Genomic DNA, 22086 nt, shown 5'->3' with positions numbered 1-22086 from the left:
CTTGGTGTCAAATATTTGGTCCCCCACATGTAAAGTTTGACTGTGTGCGGAATGTACATAATTTGATTGGTGTACATAACATAGTCAGGAACTGTACTACCATATAAATGAATAGAAAGAATTGCTTTCTAGATCAAGTGATGTAAATAGAGTTTAAGATGGGGGAAATATACAGTAAAGAGAGAAGATAATTTAATATAATCATGGAAGTACATGTATGTATGAATAATATGAATGGAAGTTGCTATGGAGAAAGTCAGAGGTTAGATTATTGTACAGGGTAAGGGAGTCTGTACAGAAAAATTTTAAATGAACTTAGATATGTTGAAGTATGTATCAGTTTGTCATATATGTTTTGTTTGGGATACCTTGCTTTAAATGTAAACAAAAAAGTACTTGTTTGATGTTGATGAATAGAGAATGTTTTACCTCCATTTTTTTTCCTTTTTTTCTAGATTGAGGTTGTGAATCACCAAAATACTCAGATGATAGACAGTTTTACAATTATCACTCGGAATCTTACAATGATGGTAGCAAACTTAAGAACTGCAGAAGAACATAGAGAAAAACAAAAGAAGGTAAGTGCTGCCTGAAAATTTTAACAACTAATGATAAGATCCACTGACAGAAGATTGGCTCATACTGCAAAGTCAGATTTTTTCATTTAAAGAGATTTGTTTTGATGTACAGTCCAAAACAAATACAGTAGTACTGCTCCAAACAAATAGAATACTCAGGCTTTTATTGTAGATTTTACTCTGACTTATGTTTACATCACTGACTGATTTTTTAGTTCTCATGTTACTGACCTACCTTTGAGTACCTTTGACAAGACAAGATTTTACCTTTAGGTAGGCCTGGTGTGTAGCACTTGCAGCATATCTTGCTTGATTAACAATACTGTTTTTCTCTGCAGCTACTTACGTTTTATAACTATCAACCTTGGGCTCATCAGAAACTGTTTTTAGCTATTTATCAAGGCTTTTTCTGAATGTTTTTCTGCTTGTGCCATGTAGATTAATATATAACTTGATAGTATAGTTGATAGCCTTTTTTGATGAACTCTTATAAAAACGTTTCTTTGATATCTTGTTATTTTCCAGGGTATTATTGCAGACTTGATTTCTCTGTTTTTTTCCATGCCTGGATGCCTTTAAGCCAAATATAGTCTCTACAAAAAATATCCAATGATTACTGTTTAATATAAGGCTTTCAAATGTCATGTTTTATGTACAGAAAACAGAACAGATCCTATTACCCATGTCTTAGGGGTTGGCAGCTTGATTTGGTGCATCAATTATTCCATGGTATTAAACGTGGAGGGATGCAATTTTTGTTGGCGTTCCATGTGTTTAGGGGTATTTTTTCTGTTTCTGTTCTGGGTGATGCTTTTCTTCAAACACTAGCTAACTATGGGTCATAAGAAGTTGTTCCAAGAAGAAGAGACCCATGAGCTTTCTTGAAGGCAAGAAAATTTGTCGCAGGGGAACTTTCAAACCATACTGCCTGGGCTGAGCTCACCATCAGGACACTTTTTTTTCCTTCCTCCTAGTATCACCCTGTCCCAACCAAAGATGACTAGTAACTTTATGAAGCATGAACTAATAGAAAATCCCATATTTATCAGATTATCAGTTACTGTTTTTTTGGGAGGTTGTCCATACCAAGCTTTTCACGAAGTATAATGTTAGAAGGAAGGGGAAAAAGTATTGATGATGAAGTGGATCCTGCTGGTATATCATAAAATTTTACTAGTAGACCTATTTTCTTGCTTCAAAGTAAGAATACAGACCTTTTCTTCTTAAGACAGCTATTTTGGATCCATCTGTAATTACTGATGGAGGAAAAATATCACCTGGAACAGAAGTAGTAAAAATATCACTAAACACAGGGACAACAAGCAATAGTTGCATCTTTTCTCTTTGACTACCATGGGGTAACTGAGGTTGCAAAATCATTTCATCTGATATCTAGGGCTGTACAACACTGTCAGATATTTGGAATCTGCACCTTAATAGAATACTATAATAAATTTGTTCTGCGAATATAACCTTGTAGAACTACATATTTTTTTTTTTTTTTTTTTTGCTTTGTCGCTGTCTCCCTCGTTTGCGAGGTAGCGCAAGGAAACAGACGAAAGAAATGGCCCAACCCACCCCCATACACATGTATATACATATGTCCACACATGCAAATATACATACCTACACAGCTTTCCATGGTTTACCCCAGACGCTTCACATGCCCTGATTCAATCCACTGACAGCACGTCAACCCCGGTATACCACATCGATCCAATTCACTCTATTCCTTGCCCTCCTTTCACCCTCCTGCATGTTCAGGCCCCGATCACACAAAATCTTTTTCACTCCATCTTTCCACCTCCAATTTGGTCTCCCACTTCTCTCGTTCCCTCCACCTCCAACACATATATCCTCTTGGTCAATCTTTCCTCACTCATTCTCTCCATGTGCCCATACCATTTCAAAACACAAAGGCAAAGGGGATAAGAGTGAGTGCTCAGATTACAGAGGTATAAGTTTGTTGAGTATTCATGGTAAATTATATGGGAGGGTATTGATTGAGAGGGTGAAGGCATGTACAGAGCATCAGATTGGGGAAGAGCAGTGTGGTTTCAGAAGTGGTAGAGGATGTGTGGATCAGGTGTTTGCTTTGAAGAATGTATGTGAGAAATACTTAGAAAAGCAAATGGATTTGTATGTAGCATTTATGGATCTGGAGAAGGCATATGATAGAGTTGATAGAGATGCTCTGTGGAAGGTATTAAGAATATATGGTGTGGGAGGCAAGTTGTTAGAAGCGGTGAAAAGTTTTTATCGAGGATGTAAGGCATGTGTACGTGTAGGAAGAGAGGAGAGTGATTGGTTCTCAGTGAATGTAGGTTTGCGGCAGGGGTGTGTGATGTTGCCATGGTTGTTTAATTTGTTTATGGATGGGGTTGTTAGGGAGGTGAATGCAAGAGTTTTGGAAAGAGGGGCAAGTATGAAGTCTGTTGGGGATAAGAGAGCTTGGGAAGTGAGTCAGTTGTTGTTCGCTGATGATACAGCACTGGTGGCTGATTCATGTGAGAAACTGCAGAAGCTGGTGACTGAGTTTGGTAAAGTGTGTGAAAGAAGAAAGTTAAGAGTAAATGTGAATAAGAGCAAGGTTATTAGGTACAGTAGGGTTGAGGGTCAAGTCAATTGGGAGGTAAGTTTGAATGGAGAAAAACTGGAGGAAGTAAAGTGTTTTAGATATCCGGGAGTGGATCGGGCAGTGGATGGAACCATGGAAGCGGAAGTGGATCATAGGGTGGGGGAGGGGGCAAAAATCCTGGGAGCCTTGAAGAATGTGTGGAAGTCGAGAACATTATCTCGGAAAGCAAAAATGGGTATGTTTGAAGGAATAGTGGTTCCAACAATGTTGTATGGTTGCGAGGTGTGGGCTATGGATAGAGTTGTGCGCAGGAGGATGGATGTGCTGGAAATGAAATGTTTGAGGCCAATGTGTGGTGTGAGGTGGTTTGATCGAGTAAGTAACGTAAGGGTAAGAGAGATGTGTGGAAATAAAAAGAGCGTGGTTGAGAGAGCAGAAGAGGGTGTTTTGAAATGGTTTGGGCACATGGAGAGAATGAGTGAGGAAAGATTGACCAAGAGGATATATGTGTCGGAGGTGGAGGGAACGAGGAGAAGTGGAAGACCAAATTGGATGTGGAAAGATGGAGTGAAAAAGATTTTGTGTTATTGGGGCCTGAACATGCAGGAGTGTGAAAGGAGGGCAAGGAATAGGGTGAATTGGATCGATGTGGTATACCGGGGTTGACGTGCTGTCAGTGGATTGAATCAGGGCATGTGAAGCGTCTGGGGTAAACCATGGAAAGCTGTGTATGTATGTATATTTGCGTGTGTGGACGTATGTATATACATGTGTATGGGGGTGGGTTGGGCCATTTCTTTCGTCTGTTTCCTTGCGCTACCTCGCAAACGCGGGAGACAGCGACAAAGCAAAAAAAAAAAAAAAAAAATCTTTCTATCTACATCTCTGATACCCATTTCCTCTGGGAACTTCCATTAAGGGGTGACCATGGCAAAACAGTCTCCACTTATCCCTGTCCTTACATGCGTCCCTTGCATACACCGTTCCATGCATTCTTCCTCTGTTTCTCTCCCTCCAGTATTCCTCCCCCCTATTTGCCTTTGTCACAGGTGGTCTTCCACTCACAAGAACCCCATTAATTGTCCTATCATACACTTTCCTTGTAAACTCCCAGTCTTGCATTCTTTCCACATGACCAAACCACCTCAAAGTATTATGTTTCACCCTTTCTACCACTCCACAATTCACTTCCTTTGCTTTCCTTGCCATACCACATCTCTCATACACCCTTTCATTCCTTTCATCATTCCATCTAGTCATATCACATGATCTTCTCAAATAGGTAATTTCCACAGCCTGGATTCTTGACCAATGTGCCTCATTCCATGCATGTTTTGGCTGCATGGGTCAGGGTTGGGAGGACTATTCTGTCCCTTAATCCTCTCTTCACTTCCATACTAACACCTCTACCCTTCATTATTCTGTTAGTGGACCTAATGCCTCTTCTACCCTGTACTGCTTTCTCTCTTATCTCTCCTACCATATCACCATACTTACCCAAGACAGCTCCCAGGTACTTAAATTCCCTTACTTCCAGTCTTTTTCCCCCTATATCCACAGCACAATTTAGGAAAAGCCTTATTTCGAACAGAGATTATTGGACTTTTTTTTTTATATAAAGACAGCACAGTAGCTCACCACCAATTTGATGTGAGGGAATTATCTTATGCAGTAATTTCTTTTCTGATTTTCTCAGTTCTCTAGTGCTTAGCTTCTGGTTGAGTCATTCTGTTGTAGTCGTCACTGATGGAGTGACTCCTCTTTTTTCATAACTAACCATGGTCTCCCTCAGAGTTTTCTCTTATTGCCTAACCATTTTCTTCTTTCCATAAAAGATCTCACTTCAGCTTCTAACTGCAGGTATAATATTTCCTGATGATGACTCCACTCTGTATATTTAAACTGATCTGACTGCAGGTATAATAACTCATGCTGATGACTCCACTCTGTATATTGAAACTGACGTTTCCCCTCTCTTTTTTACTCTAATACTTATTTTTTGCAAACTGAATACATCTTCTCTCTTAATTCAGGCATGAGTGGCATATCAGAATAAGGAAGTAGTTTTTTTTTTCCTTTTTTTTTTTGCTTTGTTGCTGTCTCCCGCGTTTGCGAGGTAGCGCAAGGAAACAGACGAAAGAAATGGCCCAACCCACCCCCATACACAATGTATATACATACACGTCCACACACGCAAATATACATACCTATACATCTCATTGTACACATATAAATACACACACAGACACATACATATATACCCATGCACACAATTCACACTGTCTGCCTTTATTCTTTCCCATCGCCACCTCGCCACACATGGAATACCATCCCCCTCCCCCCTCATGTGTGCGAGGTAGCACTAGGAAAAGACAACAAAGGCCCCATTCGTTCACACTCAGTCTCTAGTTGTCATGCAATAATGCCCGAAACCACAGCTCCCTTTCCATATCCAGGCCCCACACAACTTTCCATGGTTTACCCCAGATGCTTCACATGCCCTGATTCAATCCACTGACAGCACGTCAACCCCGGTATACCACATCGATCCAATTCACTCTATTCCTTGCCCGCCTTTCACACTCCTGCATGTTCAGGCCCCGATCACACAAAATCTTTTTCACTCCATCTTTCCACCTCCAATTTGGTCTTCCACTTCTCCTCGTTCCCTCCACCTCCGACACATATATCCTCTTGGTCAATCTTTCCTCACTCATTCTCTCCATGTGCCCAAACCATTTCAAACCACCCTCTTCTGCTCTCTCAGCCACGCTCTTTTTATTTCCACACATCTCTCTTACCCTTACATTACTTACTCGATCAAACCACCTCACACCACATATTGTCCTCAGACATCTCATTTCCAGCACATCCACCCTCCTGTGCACAACTCTATCCATAGCCCACGCCTCGCAACCATACAACATTGTTGGAACCACTATTCCTTCAAACATACCCATTTTTGCTTTCCGAGATAATGTTCTCGACTTCCACACATTCTTCAAGGTTCCCAGGATTTTCGCCCCCTCCCCCACCCTATGATTTACTTCCGCTTCCATGGTTCCATCCGCTGCCAGATCCACTCCCAGATATCTAAAACACTTTACTTCCTCCATTTTTTCTCCATTCAAACTTACCTCCCAATTGACTTGACCCTCAACCCTACTGTACCTAATAACCTTGCTCTTATTCACATTTACTCTTAACTTTCTTCTTTCACACACTTTACCAAACTCAGTCACCAGCTTCTGCAGTTTCTCACATGAATCAGCCACCAGCGCTGTATCATCAGCGAACAACAACTGACTCACTTCCCAAGCTCTCTCATCCACAACTGTATGAGTATCTGGTTAAATTCATTTGTGCTACAAAATGCAATTTCTTTATTGGTAACTGCTGAGTAGCTAGTTATCATTAGAGGAACTGACTGCTCTTGTAGTTTAGCTTATTTCTAGAATTTGCTACCTATCACCTACACAAGTTATAGGCTTGTTTCCATGATTCATGAATTCTTCAAGTTCAGAGGGAATCTCATAAATAAAAGCTTATAATATATGATAACATTAACTTTACATCTCCTGGTCTTACATACTCCAAAGGTAAACAATAAAGTAATACAAACAAAAAGTGCCTAATTTTGGTTATCTGTCTTTACTTGTTTGCTCTTCCCGAGTATATATTGGTAAACTTAGAAGCTCATGAATTCTTTCTAGTTTTACAGTCTGAGCAGAAAGGGCAGCTTTTCTCACTTTTATGATTGCTAACAGTATTTAGCATTCTTTATCAGTTCTTTTGATGTTATTTCTTTCCACCACTGTGTATTCAGGATATATATATGAAATCCAGTTTATAAGAAAGATGCATTTTTAACCCATCAGCTAATAGATACTCTAGTAAGATACCCTCACTGATGTAGGTGCAGTATTTTGTATTCGAACTTCATAAAGCTAACTTTAGCTAGTGAAGGGACCATCCCACATTGAAGGAGGTGGTATAACATGATATTTCTACTTTATAATTGTTATGTATTTTTCATACAATGAAAGATTAAAAATGTTCTGATGTAAAGCAGCTTTTATGATATATGAATATATTTGCATAACAGGAGAAAGAGGAACTGGCAGCTTCCCTTGCAGCAGCACAGGCAGAAGCTGAAGCAGCAAGATTAGCAGCTACTGCTGCAGAAGAGGCCAGAAAGGCTGCTGAAGAAGTAGCAAAAATCTTGGCTATACCTATACAGCCAATAGTTCCAAAGAAGGTAGTTATGAATTTATCGTTTAAGTTCCAAATTGCAACATGCCAGGCAGCATGGTTTTCAGATATGAAAAATATTTAAGTATGGCATGTTTGTGACTTATATTTGATTTGTTCCATGCAATTTCTGTGTATCACACATGATAGCTAGAGACTGGATGAGGGCAAGTGAGGCCAGTGTTAGTTTCTTCCTGATGCTTCCTTGCTAAGGTAAGAAATGCAGTTAGGTATAATAAGAATGTACTTATATGAGAACTGATGAACAGATTTTTATAGATGATCTTCACATGATCACTATTACATTCCAATAGGTTGAGATAGAAATTCAGACAGAGGCCATCCCATTACCTGAGGAGACACCAAAGCAGGAAGACACCCCTCCACCCAAGAAGGCTAAGTTAATTGATGATGAACCTCAGCCTATGCCACCTATTTTCCTTACACCTCTTGTTGGAGCTACAGTTACAGAAGGGGTCAAATTCAGCTTTGAATGCAAGTAAGTGGTGTTTAGGTTGTTCTAAAGGATATCCATTTTGTTTTGATTATGGCCGCTGTAAATTTAGACAATTAAAACTAAACAGTTCGCTGATGATACAGCGCTGGTGGCTGATTCATGTGAGAAACTGCAGAAGCTGGTGACTGAGTTTGGTAAAGTGTGTGAATGAAGAAAGTTACGAGTAAATGTGAATAAGAGCAAGGTTATTAGGTACAGTAGGGTTGAGGGTCAAGTCAGTTGGGAGGTAAGTTTGAATGGAGAAAAACTGGAAGAAGTAAAGTGTTTTAGATATCTGGGAGTGGATCTGGCAGCGGATGGAACCATGGAAGCGGAAGTGAATCATAGGGTGGGGGAGGGGGCGAAAATCCTGGGAGCCTTGAAGAATGTGTGGAAGTCGAGAACATTATCTCGGAAAGCAAAAATGGGTATGTTTGAAACAATGTTGTATGGTTGCGAGGCATGGGCTATGGATAGAGTTGTGTGCAGGAGGATGGATGTGCTGGAAATGAGATGTTTGAGGACAATGTGTGGTGTGAGGTGGTTTGATCGAGTAAGTAACGTAAGGGTAAGAGAGATGTGTGGAAATAAAAAGAGCGTGGTTGAGAGAGCAGAAGAGGGTGTTTTGAAATGGTTTGGGCACATGGAGAGAATGAGTGAGGAAAGATTGACCAAGAGGATATATGTGTCGGAGGTGGAGGGAATGAGGAGAAGTGGGAGACCAAATTGGAGGTGGAAAGATGGAGTGAAAAAGATTTTGTGTGATCGGGGCCTGAACATGCAGGAGGGTGAAAGGAGGGCAAGGAATAGAGTGAATTGGATCGATGTGGTATACCGGGGTTGACGTGCTGTCAGTGGATTGAATCAGGGCATGTGAAGCGTCTGTTGTAAACCATGGAAAGCTGTGTAGGTATGTATATTTGCGTGTGTGGACGTATGTATATACATGTGTATGGGGGTGGGTTGGGCCATTTCTTTCGTCTGTTTCCTTGCGCTACCTCGCAAATGCGGGAGACCGACAAAACAAAAAAAACAAAAAAACTAAACATATTTTTTACTATTTTTTCATATTTAAGATTTGTTCTTATGTCAGGTTTATTTCAACTGTTAATGGAAGACACTCATTTGTTACTTTTATTTACTGTTGTAAACCATTTCCGTTTGTTAGTGAAGTTACGTACTTGCTGGTCCTTACTCATATTTATTGGAAAGTAACAGAGTATAATGCAGCCTTGGAGCTGTAAGAGCCTCTGGAAAAGGGGCCTTTGGTGAACACCATGACCCTTTCTGAATGGGGTTCCAAGGATAATAATATAAATGAAATATATAGGGAAGAAAGAATACTCATCACAAGTCTCTTATGTTTCATATGATGTGGCTAAGTCTAACAGGAGTGAGAAGTTGGAAATTCTCCCCTCATATAGTACTTTCTGAAAGAAGGAATGATGAAGGAATCAAGTGAAGATTTTATCCCTCTAAGGCTAAGTTGTCTGTTCCTGACACCTTTTTACTTAAATGCGAAATTGTGAACACTTATGAAGGGAAAGAAAATATACTTATTCTTGTGGAAAATGGTGATTTTAAATGCTTCTTAAGTTCATGGGTTGAGGCAGCCCTGATTTTCATGCAAGTAAATTAAGACACAACCCACTCTAATCCTCTGATGCCTTCCATGTCAATACCCTATCCCAGCAGTCAGACTTTCAAGCCATTAGCTTCCTATATATCTATTGTAAATTATCTTTCTTCTTATCTTCTTAGATTTTTTTAGGAATCTTACAAGTTTGCAGAACTTTTAAAGGAATGACAAGTGGTTGGGTTCTAATCTTTAAGTGAAATGATCCGCACAAGTAATCTTCAGAGTCTAGACACTGCCATTTCAGCTTCATTCATTTATAGCTTTGAAGGATCAATCTGGAACATTCTCAGTGTGTAGAGTGTTTTCAGCCTTCATCATGATACCCTAAGAATTGTAAGTAATCTATTATTCTATTTATCTATCCATATATCTTTTGTCTGTTCCCTTTGAGAACTCTCTGAAGGGGTTAGCTGTGGCAAAAGAGTCTGTGCTGGAGTTGCCCTTTCCCAGTGACCTGTAAAGGGTTCTAAAAGGCTGAGAAGCGGTACTGGAGTTCACCACTTATTCACTGTTCTTAACCTAATACTGGCACCTTCAGTATTCACAGGTACAGAAAAATTGTTGTATCCATGGCTTTTGATTTTGAATTTCTAATTGCAGGGTTTTGGGTATGCCAATGCCAGAGGTTGAGTGGCTGAAAGATAACATGAGCATCACAGCCAACCCAGATTATAAAACAAGCTTTGAAGAAGGTGTTTGTACCCTTACAATTGAAGAGACTTTCACTGAGGACTCTGCTCTATTTACCTGCAGAGCTGTAAATGGTGCAGGCATGGCTGAAACCTCAGCAACACTAACTGTTAAAGGTGAGAGGCATGCAAAGAATAGAGTGAAATGGAACAATGGACTGAATCAGGGCATGTGAAGTGTTTGGGGTAAACCATGGAAAGGTGGAGTGGCGACGGGAATGGATGAAGACAGCAAGTATGAATATGTACATATGTATATATGTATATGTCTGTGTATGTATATGTATATTTATATTTTTTATGTATGTATATGTGTGTGTGTGGGCTCTTATGTATGTACATGTGTATGTGGGTGGGTTGGGCCACTCTTTTGTCTGTTTCCTTGCACTACCTTGCTAACGCGGGAGACAGTAATTAAGTATAAAAGATTATATATATATATATATATATATATATATATATATATATATATATATATATATATATATATATATATATATATATTCCCTGGGGATAGGGGAGAAAGAATACTTCCCACGTATTCCCTGCGTGTCGTAGAAGGCGACTGTAAGGGGAGGGAGCCGGGGGGCTGGAAATCCTCCCCTCTCATTATTTTTTTTTTTATTTTTCCAAAAGAAGGAACAGAGAAGGGGGCCAGGTGAGGATATTCCCTCAAAGGCCCAGTTCTCTGTTCTTAACGCTACCTCGCTAACGCGGGAAATGGCGAATAGTTTGAAAGAAAATATATATATATATATATATGTATATATATATATATATATATATATATATATATATATATATATATATATATATATATATATATGTATATATCATATATATATCATATGTATGGATCATAGGGTGGGGGAGGGGGCGAAAATTCTGGGGGCCTTGAAGAATGTGTGGAAGTCGAGAACATTATCTCGGAAAGCAAAAATGGGTATGTTTGAAGGAATAGTGGTTCCAACAATGTTGTATGGTTGCGAGGCGTGGGCTATGGATAGAGTTGTGCGCAGGAGGATGGATGTGCTGGAAATGAGATGTTTGAGGACAATGTGTGGTGTGAGGTGGTTTGATCGAGTGAGTAACGTAAGGGTAAGAGAGATGTGTGGAAATAAAAAGAGCGTGGTTGAGAGAGCAGAAGAGGGTGTTTTGAAGTGGTTTGGGCACATGGAGAGGATGAGTGAGGAAAGATTGACCAAGAGGATATATGTGTCGGAGGTGAAGGGAACAAGGAGAAGAGGGAGACCAAATTGGAGGTGGAAAGATGGAGTGAAAAAGATTTTGTGTGATCGGGGCCTGAACATGCAGGAGGGTGAAAGGAGGGCAAGGAATAGAGTGAATTGGAGCGATGTGGTATACCGGGGCTGACGTGCTGTCAGTGGATTGAATCAAGGCATGTGAAGCGTCTGGGGTAAACCATGGAAAGCTGTATAGGTATGTATATTTGTGTGTGTGGACGTATGTATATACATGTGTGTGGGGGGGGGGGTTGGGCCATTTCTTTCGTCTGTTTCCTTGCGCTACCTCGCAAACGTGGGAGACAGCGGCAAAGTATAAAAAAAAAAAAAAATATATATATATATATATATATATATATATATATATATATATATATATATATATATATATATATATATATATATATATTATCCCTGGGGATAGGGGAGAAAGAATACTTCCCACGTATTCCCTGCGTGTTGTAGAAGGCGACTAAAAGGGGAGGGAGCGGGGGGCTGGAAATCCTCCCCTTTTGTTTTTTTTTTTAATTTTCCAAAAGAAGGAACAGAGAAGGAGGCCAGGTGAGGATATTCCCTCAGAGGCCCAGTCCTCTGTTCTTAACGCTACTTTGCTAATGCAGGAAATGGCAAATAGTTTGAAAGAAAAGAAAAAGATATATATATATATATATATATATATATATATATATATATATATATATATATATATATATATATATATATCTTTCTTTTTTCTTTCATACTATTCGCCATTTCCCGCATTACCGAGGTAGCGTTGAGAACAGAGGACTGGGCCCTTGAGGGAATATCCTCACCTGGGCCCCTTCTCTGTTCCCTCTTTTGGAAAAAAAAAAAAAAAAAAAAAAAAAAAAAGTGAGAGGGGAGGATTTCCAGCCCCCCGCTCCCTTCCCTTTTAGTCGCTTTCTACGACACGCAGGGAATATGTGGGAAGTATTCTTTCTCCCCTATCCTTAGGGGAGAAAGAATACTTCCCACGTATTCCCTGCGTGTCGTAGAAGGCGACTAAAAGGGGAGGGAGCGGGGGGCTGGAAATCCTCCCCTCTCACTTTTTTTTTTTTTTTTTTTTTTTTTTTTTTAATTTTCCAAAAGAGGGAACAGAGAAGGGGTAGATAGGTAGTATGTTTGAGGAAAGGAACCTGGATGTTCTGGCTCTGAGTGAAACGAAGCTCAAGGGTAAAGGGGAAGAGTGGTTTGGGAATGTCTGGGGAGTAAAGTCAGGGGTTAGTGAGAGGACAAGAGCAAGGGAAGGAGTAGCAATACTCCTGAAACAGGAGTTGTGGGAGTATGTGATAGAATGTAAGAAAGTAAATTCTCGATTAATATGGGTAAAACTGAAAGTTGATGGAGAGAGGTGGGTGATTATTGGTGCATATGCACCTGGGCATGAGAAGAAAGATCATGAGAGACAAGTGTTTTGGGAGCAGCTGAATGAGTGTGTTAGTGGTTTTGATGCACGAGACCGGGTTATAGTGATGGGTGATTTGAATGCAAAGGTGAGTAATGTGGCAGTTGAGGGAATAATTGGTATACATGGGGTGTTCAGTGTTGTAAATGGAAATGGTGAAGAGCTTGTAGATTTATGTGCTGAAAAAGGACTGATGATTGGGAATACCTGGTTTAAAAAGCGAGATATACATAAGTATACTTATGTAAGTAGGAGAGATGGCCAGAGAGCGTTATTGGATTACGTGTTAATTGACAGGCGTGCGAAAGAGAGACTTTTGGATGTTAATGTGCTGAGAGGTGCAACTGGAGGGATGTCTGATCATTATCTTGTGGAGGCTAAGGTGAAGATTTGTATGGGTTTTCAGAAAAGAAGAGTGAATGTTGGGGTGAAGAGGGTGGTGAGAGTAAGTGAGCTTGGGAAGGAGACCTGTGTGAGGAAGTACCAGGAGAGACTGAGTACAGAATGGAAAAAGGTGAGAACAATGGAAGTAAGGGGAGTGGGGGAGGAATGGGATGTATTTAGGGAATCAGTGATGGATTGCGCAAAAGATGCTTGTGGCATGAGAAGAGTGGGAGGTGGGTTGATTAGAAAGGGTAGTGAGTGGTGGGATGAAGAAGTAAGAGTATTAGTGAAAGAGAAGAGAGAGGCATTTGGACGATTTTTGCAGGGAAAAAATGCAATTGAGTGGGAGATGTATAAAAAGAGACAGGAGGTCAAGAGAAAGGTGCAAGAGGTGAAAAAAAGGGCAAATGAGAGTTGGGGTGAGAGAGTATCATTAAATTTTAGAGAGAATAAAAAGATGTTCTGGAAGGAGGTAAATAAAGTGCGTAAGACAAGGGAGCAAATGGGAACTTCAGTGAAGGGCGCAAATGGGGAGGTGATAACAAGTAGTGGTGATGTGAGAAGGAGATGGAGTGAGTATTTTGAAGGTTTGTTGAATGTGTTTGATGATAGAGTGGCAGATATAGGGTGTTTTGGTCGAGGTGGTGTGCAAAGTGAGAGGGTTAGGGAAAATGATTTGGTAAACAGAGAAGAGGTAGTGAAAGCTATGCGGAAGATGAAAGCCGGCAAGGCAGCAGGTTTGGATGGTATTGCAGTGGAATTTATTAAAAAAGGGGGTGACTGTATTGTGGACTGGTTGGTAAGGTTATTTAATGTATGTATGACTCATGGTGAGGTGCCTGAGGATTGGCGGAATGCGTGCATAGTGCCATTGTACAAAGGCAAAGGGGATAAGAGTGAGTGCTCAAATTACAGAGGTATAAGTTTGTTGAGTATTCCTGGTAAATTATATGGGAGGGTATTGATTGAGAGGGTGAAGGCATGTACAGAGCATCAGATCGGGGAAGAGCAGTGTGGTTTCAGAAGTGGTAGAGGATGTTTGGATCAGGTGTTTGCTTTGAAGAATGTATGTGAGAAATACTTAGAAAAGCAAATGGATTTGTATGTAGCATTTATGGATCTGGAGAAGGCATATGATAGAGTTGATAGAGATGCTCTGTGGAAGGTATTAAGAATATATGGTGTGGGAGGAAAGTTGTTAGAAGCAGTGAAAAGTTTTTATCGAGGATGTAAGGCATGTGTACGTGTAGGAAGAGAGGAAAGTGATTGGTTCTCAGTGAATGTAGGTTTGCGGCAGGGGTGTGTGATGTCTCCATGGTTGTTTAATTTGTTTATGGATGGGGTTGTTAGGGAGGTAAATGCAAGAGTTTTGGAAAGAGGGGCAAGTATGAAGTCTGTTGGGGATGAGAGAGCTTGGGAAATGAGTCAGTTGTTGTTCGCTGATGATACAGCGCTGGTGGCTGATTCATGTGAGAAACTGCAGAAGCTGGTGACTGAGTTTGGTAAAGTGTGTGGAAGAAGAAAGTTAAGAGTAAATGTGAATAAGAGCAAGGTTATTAGGTACAGTAGGGTTGAGGGTCAAGTCAATTGGGAGGTGAGTTTGAATGGAGAAAAACTGGAGGAAGTGAAGTGTTTTAGATATCTGGGAGTGGATCTGGCAGCGGATGGAACCATGGAAGCGGAAGTGGATCATAGGGTGGGGGAGGGGGCGAAAATTCTGGGGGCCTTGAAGAATGTGTGGAAGTCGAGAACATTATCTCGGAAAGCAAAAATGGGTATGTTTGAAGGAATAGTGGTTCCAACAATGTTGTATGGTTGCGAGGCGTGGGCTATGGATAGAGTTGTGCGCAGGAGGATGGATGTGCTGGAAATGAGGTGTTTGAGGACAATGTGTGGTGTGAGGTGGTTTGATCGAGTGAGTAACGTAAGGGTAAGAGAGATGTGTGGAAATAAAAAGAGCGTGGTTGAGAGAGCAGAAGAGGGTGTTTTGATATGGTTTGGGCACATAGAGAGAATGAGTGAGGAATGATTGACCAAGAGGATATATGTGTCGGAGGTGGAGGGAACGAGGAGAAGTGGGAGACCAAATTGGAGGTGGAAAGAGGGAGTGAAAAAGATTTTGAGTGATCGGGGCCTGAACATATACATACTTATACATATCAGCATATACACATATACATGCATATACAAATACATAGACAGCCATATACATATATATGTACCCATGTACATATTCATTCCTGGTGCCACCCCACCCCACAGGGAACAGCATTGGCACCCCTGCATCAGTGAGTTAGGGTCAGGAAAGTATGTTGTCAGTTTATTTGAGTATTTTGTTGAAAACTGTTTAAAATGAAATCTTTCAGCAGATGGGGACAGGTACCCCCAAATTAGTGTAATATTAAAAAAAGAAAAAAAGATACTTTACAATAGATTATGTCTCATTGCACCCATGGCTTGAAAGTATGAAAGACACTTGCATCATTTTGGCATGAAGAGCTTGGCATACCCCTGAGCTGGTGCTGTGAAGTTGTTGGAGAATCTTAGTAAGGTACCAGAGGAGAACCATATTGAGGTGTCCAACTTGATGTGTGTGCTTACAAGGATGCAAAAGGATCAACTATCCTCTCTATTGCTGTTGTGGATTTATTCGTATAAATAAGAAGAATAGTAATGTCAAAATGTTAAGAGCATTAGGTAGAAGTATTAAGCAGGAACATTAGACAGGAGCATTAGGTAGAAGTAGGAGGTAGGAATATTAAGCAGGAGCATTAGGTAGAATAAGTAGGTTGGAACATTTGGTAGACACATAAGGTAAAAGTACTTGGAGGGAGCATTTGATTGGAACCTTTGAAGACACTGCACTAGAGTTGTCCTCTACCAGTGGCCAGCTGATGATGAGGCAGTAAAGCCTAGAAAGGAGCACTGGAGTTCACCAGATATGGAGACTTTTGCAGTGGCCACCCCCTTGAGGGAGTTCCCACAGGGAACAGGCATCATGGATATGAGAGTTAGGTAGATGCTTTGTACCAAATTTCAGATATTTTGTAGCGTCAAGAAGAAGCATTCTGAAACTCAAATGTTTTAACACAGTCAAGCAAATTTCATGGTATTAAGATATCCCTCTGTAAAACAGGAAAGATGTAGAGTTTCAGGTTAATTTAAGGGATGAAATCTGGTGTTAGTGACAGGACAAGAGGAAAGGAAGTAGTGGCACTAATGATTGGGTATAAGCTTTGGAACTGTTTTAAAGAGTCCAAGGAACTAAGTTTAAGGTTGCTGTGGATTAGACTGGCAGTAGACTGTGAGACATAGGTGGCTGTTAGTGCTTATGAACTTGGAAGTGAAATGAGTGAAAAAGAAGATGCACCTTTAGAGGGTGGTGAGTGAGCGCTTTGGCAGTTTTCTTGCAATGGGTCAAATCAGTCATAATTCTGGGATCTGAATGCAAGGATGGATGATATGGGAATGAAAGGCATAACTGGGAAGGCATAGGGTCCCTGGTGTAAAAAGAAATGTGGAAAACTTTTCAAGGTGTGTCTTGAAAGAGGACTACATGGTTTAAGAAAAAGGGCATGCATTATCATATTTAGGGAGAGTATCTAGAATCTAGTACACATTGATGGATTATGTACTAATTGACATATGTTGAAAGGAGAGGTTGTTGAATGTGCGCATGGTGAAAGGGGCAGCAGGTGGAATTTTTTTATTTCTTGGTAGAAGTGAGAAAGAGATGTTTATGATGTATTCAAGAAAAAAAGAGATGTAAATGTAAAAGAATGAATGTGACTAAGCTTAGAATAGTGGCTGGTAAGCAGATATTTGGGAGATTAAGTGAAGAATGACTTAGGATGAGAATGAATAAAACTAGAGAAAGTAAAAGAGAAATTGAAGTTACTTAGAGAACCAATGCTTAAGTGTGTAGTTGAAGTGTATGGCACTCAGAAGATAGGATGTGAATATATGAGAAGGGGTCATGATTGGTGGAATGAGAAGATTGAATTGTTATTCAGACGGAAAAGGGAGATGATGGTCAGTATATGCAGGAAAGAAGTGTAAGTGATTGAGAGGAGTAGAAAGTTGAGAAATCTGCAACAGTTGAAAAATTGGGCAAGAGATTGGAAGAGAGTATCAGTGGATTTCAGAGAGAATGAAAAAATGTTTTAAAAGGGCCAGTATTTCAACATTTAGGGTGATTCTTTTGATTTTCTACATCTTTATCATAGACAATCTCCATGTAAAAGATTTGGAGCTTGTGTCAAAAGTTAGTAAATATTCTAATGCTAGTACTCACTTCTTGCCACAGAGGCTGAACCTGTAGAGGTGCTAGCACCGCCATCATTTACCAAGAGACTTGTTGACAGCACTGCGAAAGAAGGCTCATCATTCCAGTTGGAAGCTACCGTTGAAGGTCACCCTCTCCCTGTTGTGTCCTGGACCAAAGATGGGAACTGTGTTGATGAATCACCTGATTATGTTATTACTTTCAATAATGGTGAATGTGTGTTGAGGTTTGAGGAGGTATTTTTGGAGGATCAGGCTGAATATTCCTGCAAAGCAACAAATGACTTGGGAGAAGACATTACCAAAGCTAAGCTGACAGTGACAGGTAAGTTCCTTAAATACTAATTGTATTTTGAATAGGGTAGCAGATTAATAAATCCTCCCAAAATGAACTGGGTGTACCTGCCATTTTGTCAGTCTGCAATGTTGGCCATATTAGCTCCAGAAATTTGTGTCTATATGTAACTGATTAACTTCATGTAAATGGGAAGGGATTAAAAGACAACATAGTTAGTTTGATGCATTGATTAGAATGAGTATACTTAAAGTTATATAAGCAGTTTGAAAGATGTACTATTGTATGTTCATTTCTTTGTTTACAGCTATTGAACATTCAGAACGACCAAAATTCACCATGCCTTTAAGTAATGTAATGGCACGGGCAGGACAAAAGTTTAAGTTGGAGTGCCATGTCACAGGTTCGCCACCTCCAACTATTACCTGGTTCCATAACAGCAAACCAGTTAAAGAAACACTTGACTGCAGGGTAAGAATATGTTAAAGTATTTATCAGTTTGATATGTTATTTTTTTTTTTATTACAGTTATAGTTCAACCCTAAATTTTGATTTGTTCCTACAGATTCAGACTAATATTAACCCATTCTCTTTAGCTGGGCTGTATACGTATTGATACAGTGCTTGATTTTCTTCTCACAGCAGTTTTGTCATATACAGTTCAATCAGAATTCTTGAATTGCTTTGTCTCTGCCTTAATGGTGAAATATATAGCCATTAATGCTTTTAATTGTATCCCATGCATTGCTACCATATTTTTTTTTTTTTTTTTTTTTTGACGCTGTCTCCCGCATTTGCGAGGTAGCGCAAGGAAACAGACGAAAGAAATGGCCCAACCCACCCCCATACACATGTATATACATACGTCCACACACGCAAATATACATACCTACACAGCTTTCCATGGTTTACCCCAGACGCTTCACATGCCTTGATTCAATCCACTGACAGCACGTCAACCCCGGTATACCACATCGCTCCAATTCACTCTATTCCTTGCCCTCCTTTCACCCTCCTGCATGTTCAGGCCCCGATCACACAAAATCTTTTTCACTCCATCTTTCCACCTCCAATTTGGTCTCCCTCTTCTCCTTGTTCCCTCCACCTCCAACACATATATCCTCTTGGTCAATCTTTCCTCACTCATCCTCTCCATGTGCCCAAACCACTTCAAAACACCCTCTTCTGCTCTCTCAACCACGCTCTTTTTATTTCCACACATCTCTCTTACCCTTACGTTACTCACTCGATCAAACCACCTCACACCACACATTGTCCTCAAACATCTCATTTCCAGCACATCCATCCTCCTGCGCACAACTCTATCCATAGCCCACGCCTCGCAACCATACAACATTGTTGGAACCACTATTCCTTCAAACATACCCATTTTTGCTTTCCGAGATAATGTTCTCGACTTCCACACATTCTTCAAGGCCCCCAGGATTTTCGCCCCCTCCCCCACCCTATGATCCACTTCCGCTTCCATGGTTCCATCCGCTGCCAGATCCACTCCCAGATATCTAAAACACTTCACTTCCTCCAGTTTTTCTCCATTCAAACTCACCTCCCAATTGACTTGACCCTCAACCCTACTGTATCTAATAACCTTGCTCTTATTCACATTTACTCTTAACTTTCTTCTTCCACACACTTTTCCAAACTCAGTCACCAGCTTCTGCAGTTTCTCACATGAATCAGCCACCAGCGCTGTATCATCAGCGAACAACAACTGACTCACTTCCCAAGCTCTCTCATCCCCAACAGACTTCATACTTGCCCCTCTTTCCAAAACTCTTGCATTTACCTCCCTAACAACCCCATCCATAAACAAATTAAACAACCATGGAGACATCACACACCCCTGCCGCAAACCTACATTCACTGAGAACCAATCACTTTCCTCTCTTCCTACACGTACACATGCCTTACATCCTCGATAAAAACTTTTCACTGCTTCTAACAACTTTCCTCCCACACCATATATTCTTAATACCTTCCACAGAGCATCTCTATTAACTCTATCATATGCCTTCTCCAGATCCATAAATGCTACATACAAATCCATTTGCTTTTCTAAGTATTTCTCACATACATTCTTCAAAGCAAACACCTGATCCACACATCCTCTACCACTTCTGAAACCACACTGCTCTTCCCCAATCTGATGCTCTGTACATGCCTTCACCCTCTCAATCAATACCCTCCCATATAATTTACCAGGAATACTCAACAAACTTATACCTCTGTAATTTGAGCACTCACTCTTATCCCCTTTGCCTTTGTACAATGGCACTATGCACGCATTCCGCCAATCCTCAGGCACCTCACCATGAGTCATACATACATTAAATAACCTTACCAACCAGTCCACAATACAGTCACCCCCTTTTTAATAAATTCCACTGCAATACCATCCAAACCTGCTGCCTTGCCGGCTTTCATCTTCCGCAAAGCTTTCACTACCTCTTCTCTGTTTACCAAATCATTTTCCCTAACCCTCTCACTTTGCACACCACCTCGACCAAAACACCCTATATCTGCCACTCTATCATCAAACACATTCAACAAACCTTCAAAATACTCACTCCATCTCCTTCTCACATCACCACTACTTGTTATCACCTCCCCATTTGCGCCCTTCACTGAAGTTCCCATTTGCTCCCTTGTCTTACGCACTTTATTTACCTCCTTCCAGAACATCTTTTTATTCTCCCTAAAATTTAATGATACTCTCTCACCCCAACTCTCATTTGCCCTTTTTTTCACCTCTTGCACCTTTCTCTTGACCTCCTGTCTCTTTCTTTTATACATCTCCCACTCAATTGCATTTATTTATTTATTTATTTTGCTTTGTCGCTATCTCCCGCGTTTGTGAGGTAGCGCAAGGAAACAGACGAAAGAAATGGCCTAACCCACCCCCATACACAATGTATATACATACACGTCCACACACGCAAATATACATACCTATACATCTCATTGTACACATATATATACACACACAGACACATACATATATATAGCCATGCACACAATTCACACTGTCTGCCTTTATTCATTCCCATTGCCACCTCGCCACACATGGCATACCATCCCCCTCCCCCCTCATGTGTGCGAGGTAGCACTAGGAAAAGACAACAAAGGCCCCATTCGTCAACACTTAGTCTCTAGCTGTCATGCAATAATGCCCGAAACCACAGCACCCTTTCCACATCCAGGCCCCACACAACTTTCCATGGTTTACCCCAGACGCTTCACATGCCCTGATTCAATCCACTGACAGCACTTCAACCCCGGTATACCAAATCGATCCACTTCACTCTATTCCTTGCCCTCCTTTCACCCTCCTGCATGTTCAGGCCCCGATCACACAAAATCTTTTTCGCTCCATCTTTCCACCTCCAATTTGGTCTCCCACTTCTCCTCGTTCCCTCCACCTCCGACACACATATCCTCTTGGTCAATCTTTCCTCACTCTCTCTCCATGTGCCCAAACCATTTCAAAACACCCTCTTCTGCTCTCTCAACCACGCTCTTTTTATTTCCACACATCTCTCTTACCCTTACATTACTTACTCAATCAAACCATCTCACACCACACATTGTCCTCAAACATCTCGTTTCCAGCACATCCATCCTCCTGCGCACAACTCTATCCATAGCCCACGCCTCGCAACCATACATCATTGTTGGAACCACTATTCCTTCAAACATACCCATTTTTGCTTTCCGAGATAATGTTCTCAACTTCCACACATTCTTCAAGGCTCCCAGGATTTTTGCCCCTTCCCCCACCCTATGATTCACTTCTGCTTCCATGGTTCCATCCACTGCCAGATCCACTCCCAGATATCTAAAACACTTTACTTCCTCCAGTTTTTCTCCATTCAAACTTACCTCCCAATTGACTTGACCCTCAACCCTACTGTACCTAATAACCTTGCTCTTATTCACATTTACTCTTAACTTTCTTCTTTCACACACTTTACCAAACTCAGTCACCAGCTTCTGCAGTTTCTCACATGAATCAGCCACCAGCGCTGTATCATCAGTGAACAACAACTGACTCACTTCCCAAGCTCTCTCATCCCCAACAGACTTCATACTTGCCCCTCTTTCCAAAACTCTTGCATTTACCTCCCTAACAACCCCATCCATAAACAAATTAAACAACCATGGAGACATCACACACCCCTGCCGCAAACCTACATTCACTGAG

The 22086-nt window shown here is 40.8% G+C and overlaps 1 protein-coding gene across 1 annotated transcript in view; it reads left to right on the top strand.

Moving 5' to 3' along the window:
- The window catches only part of LOC139757885 (uncharacterized), a 686077-nt gene that overhangs the window by 428336 nt on the left and 235655 nt on the right, over window positions 1-22086 (top strand). The window contains 6 exon segments of the mRNA XM_071678807.1: window positions 456-578; window positions 7262-7414; window positions 7722-7906; window positions 10143-10348; window positions 17592-17894; window positions 18172-18335. Coding sequence (XP_071534908.1) covers window positions 456-578; window positions 7262-7414; window positions 7722-7906; window positions 10143-10348; window positions 17592-17894; window positions 18172-18335 — 1134 coding nt within the window.

The sequence above is a fragment of the Panulirus ornatus genome, chromosome 28 (assembly GCF_036320965.1).
Source record: "Panulirus ornatus isolate Po-2019 chromosome 28, ASM3632096v1, whole genome shotgun sequence".
NCBI classification, from domain to species: Eukaryota; Metazoa; Arthropoda; class Malacostraca; order Decapoda; family Palinuridae; genus Panulirus; species Panulirus ornatus.
This window is presented reverse-complemented; position numbering and strand designations above follow the sequence as displayed.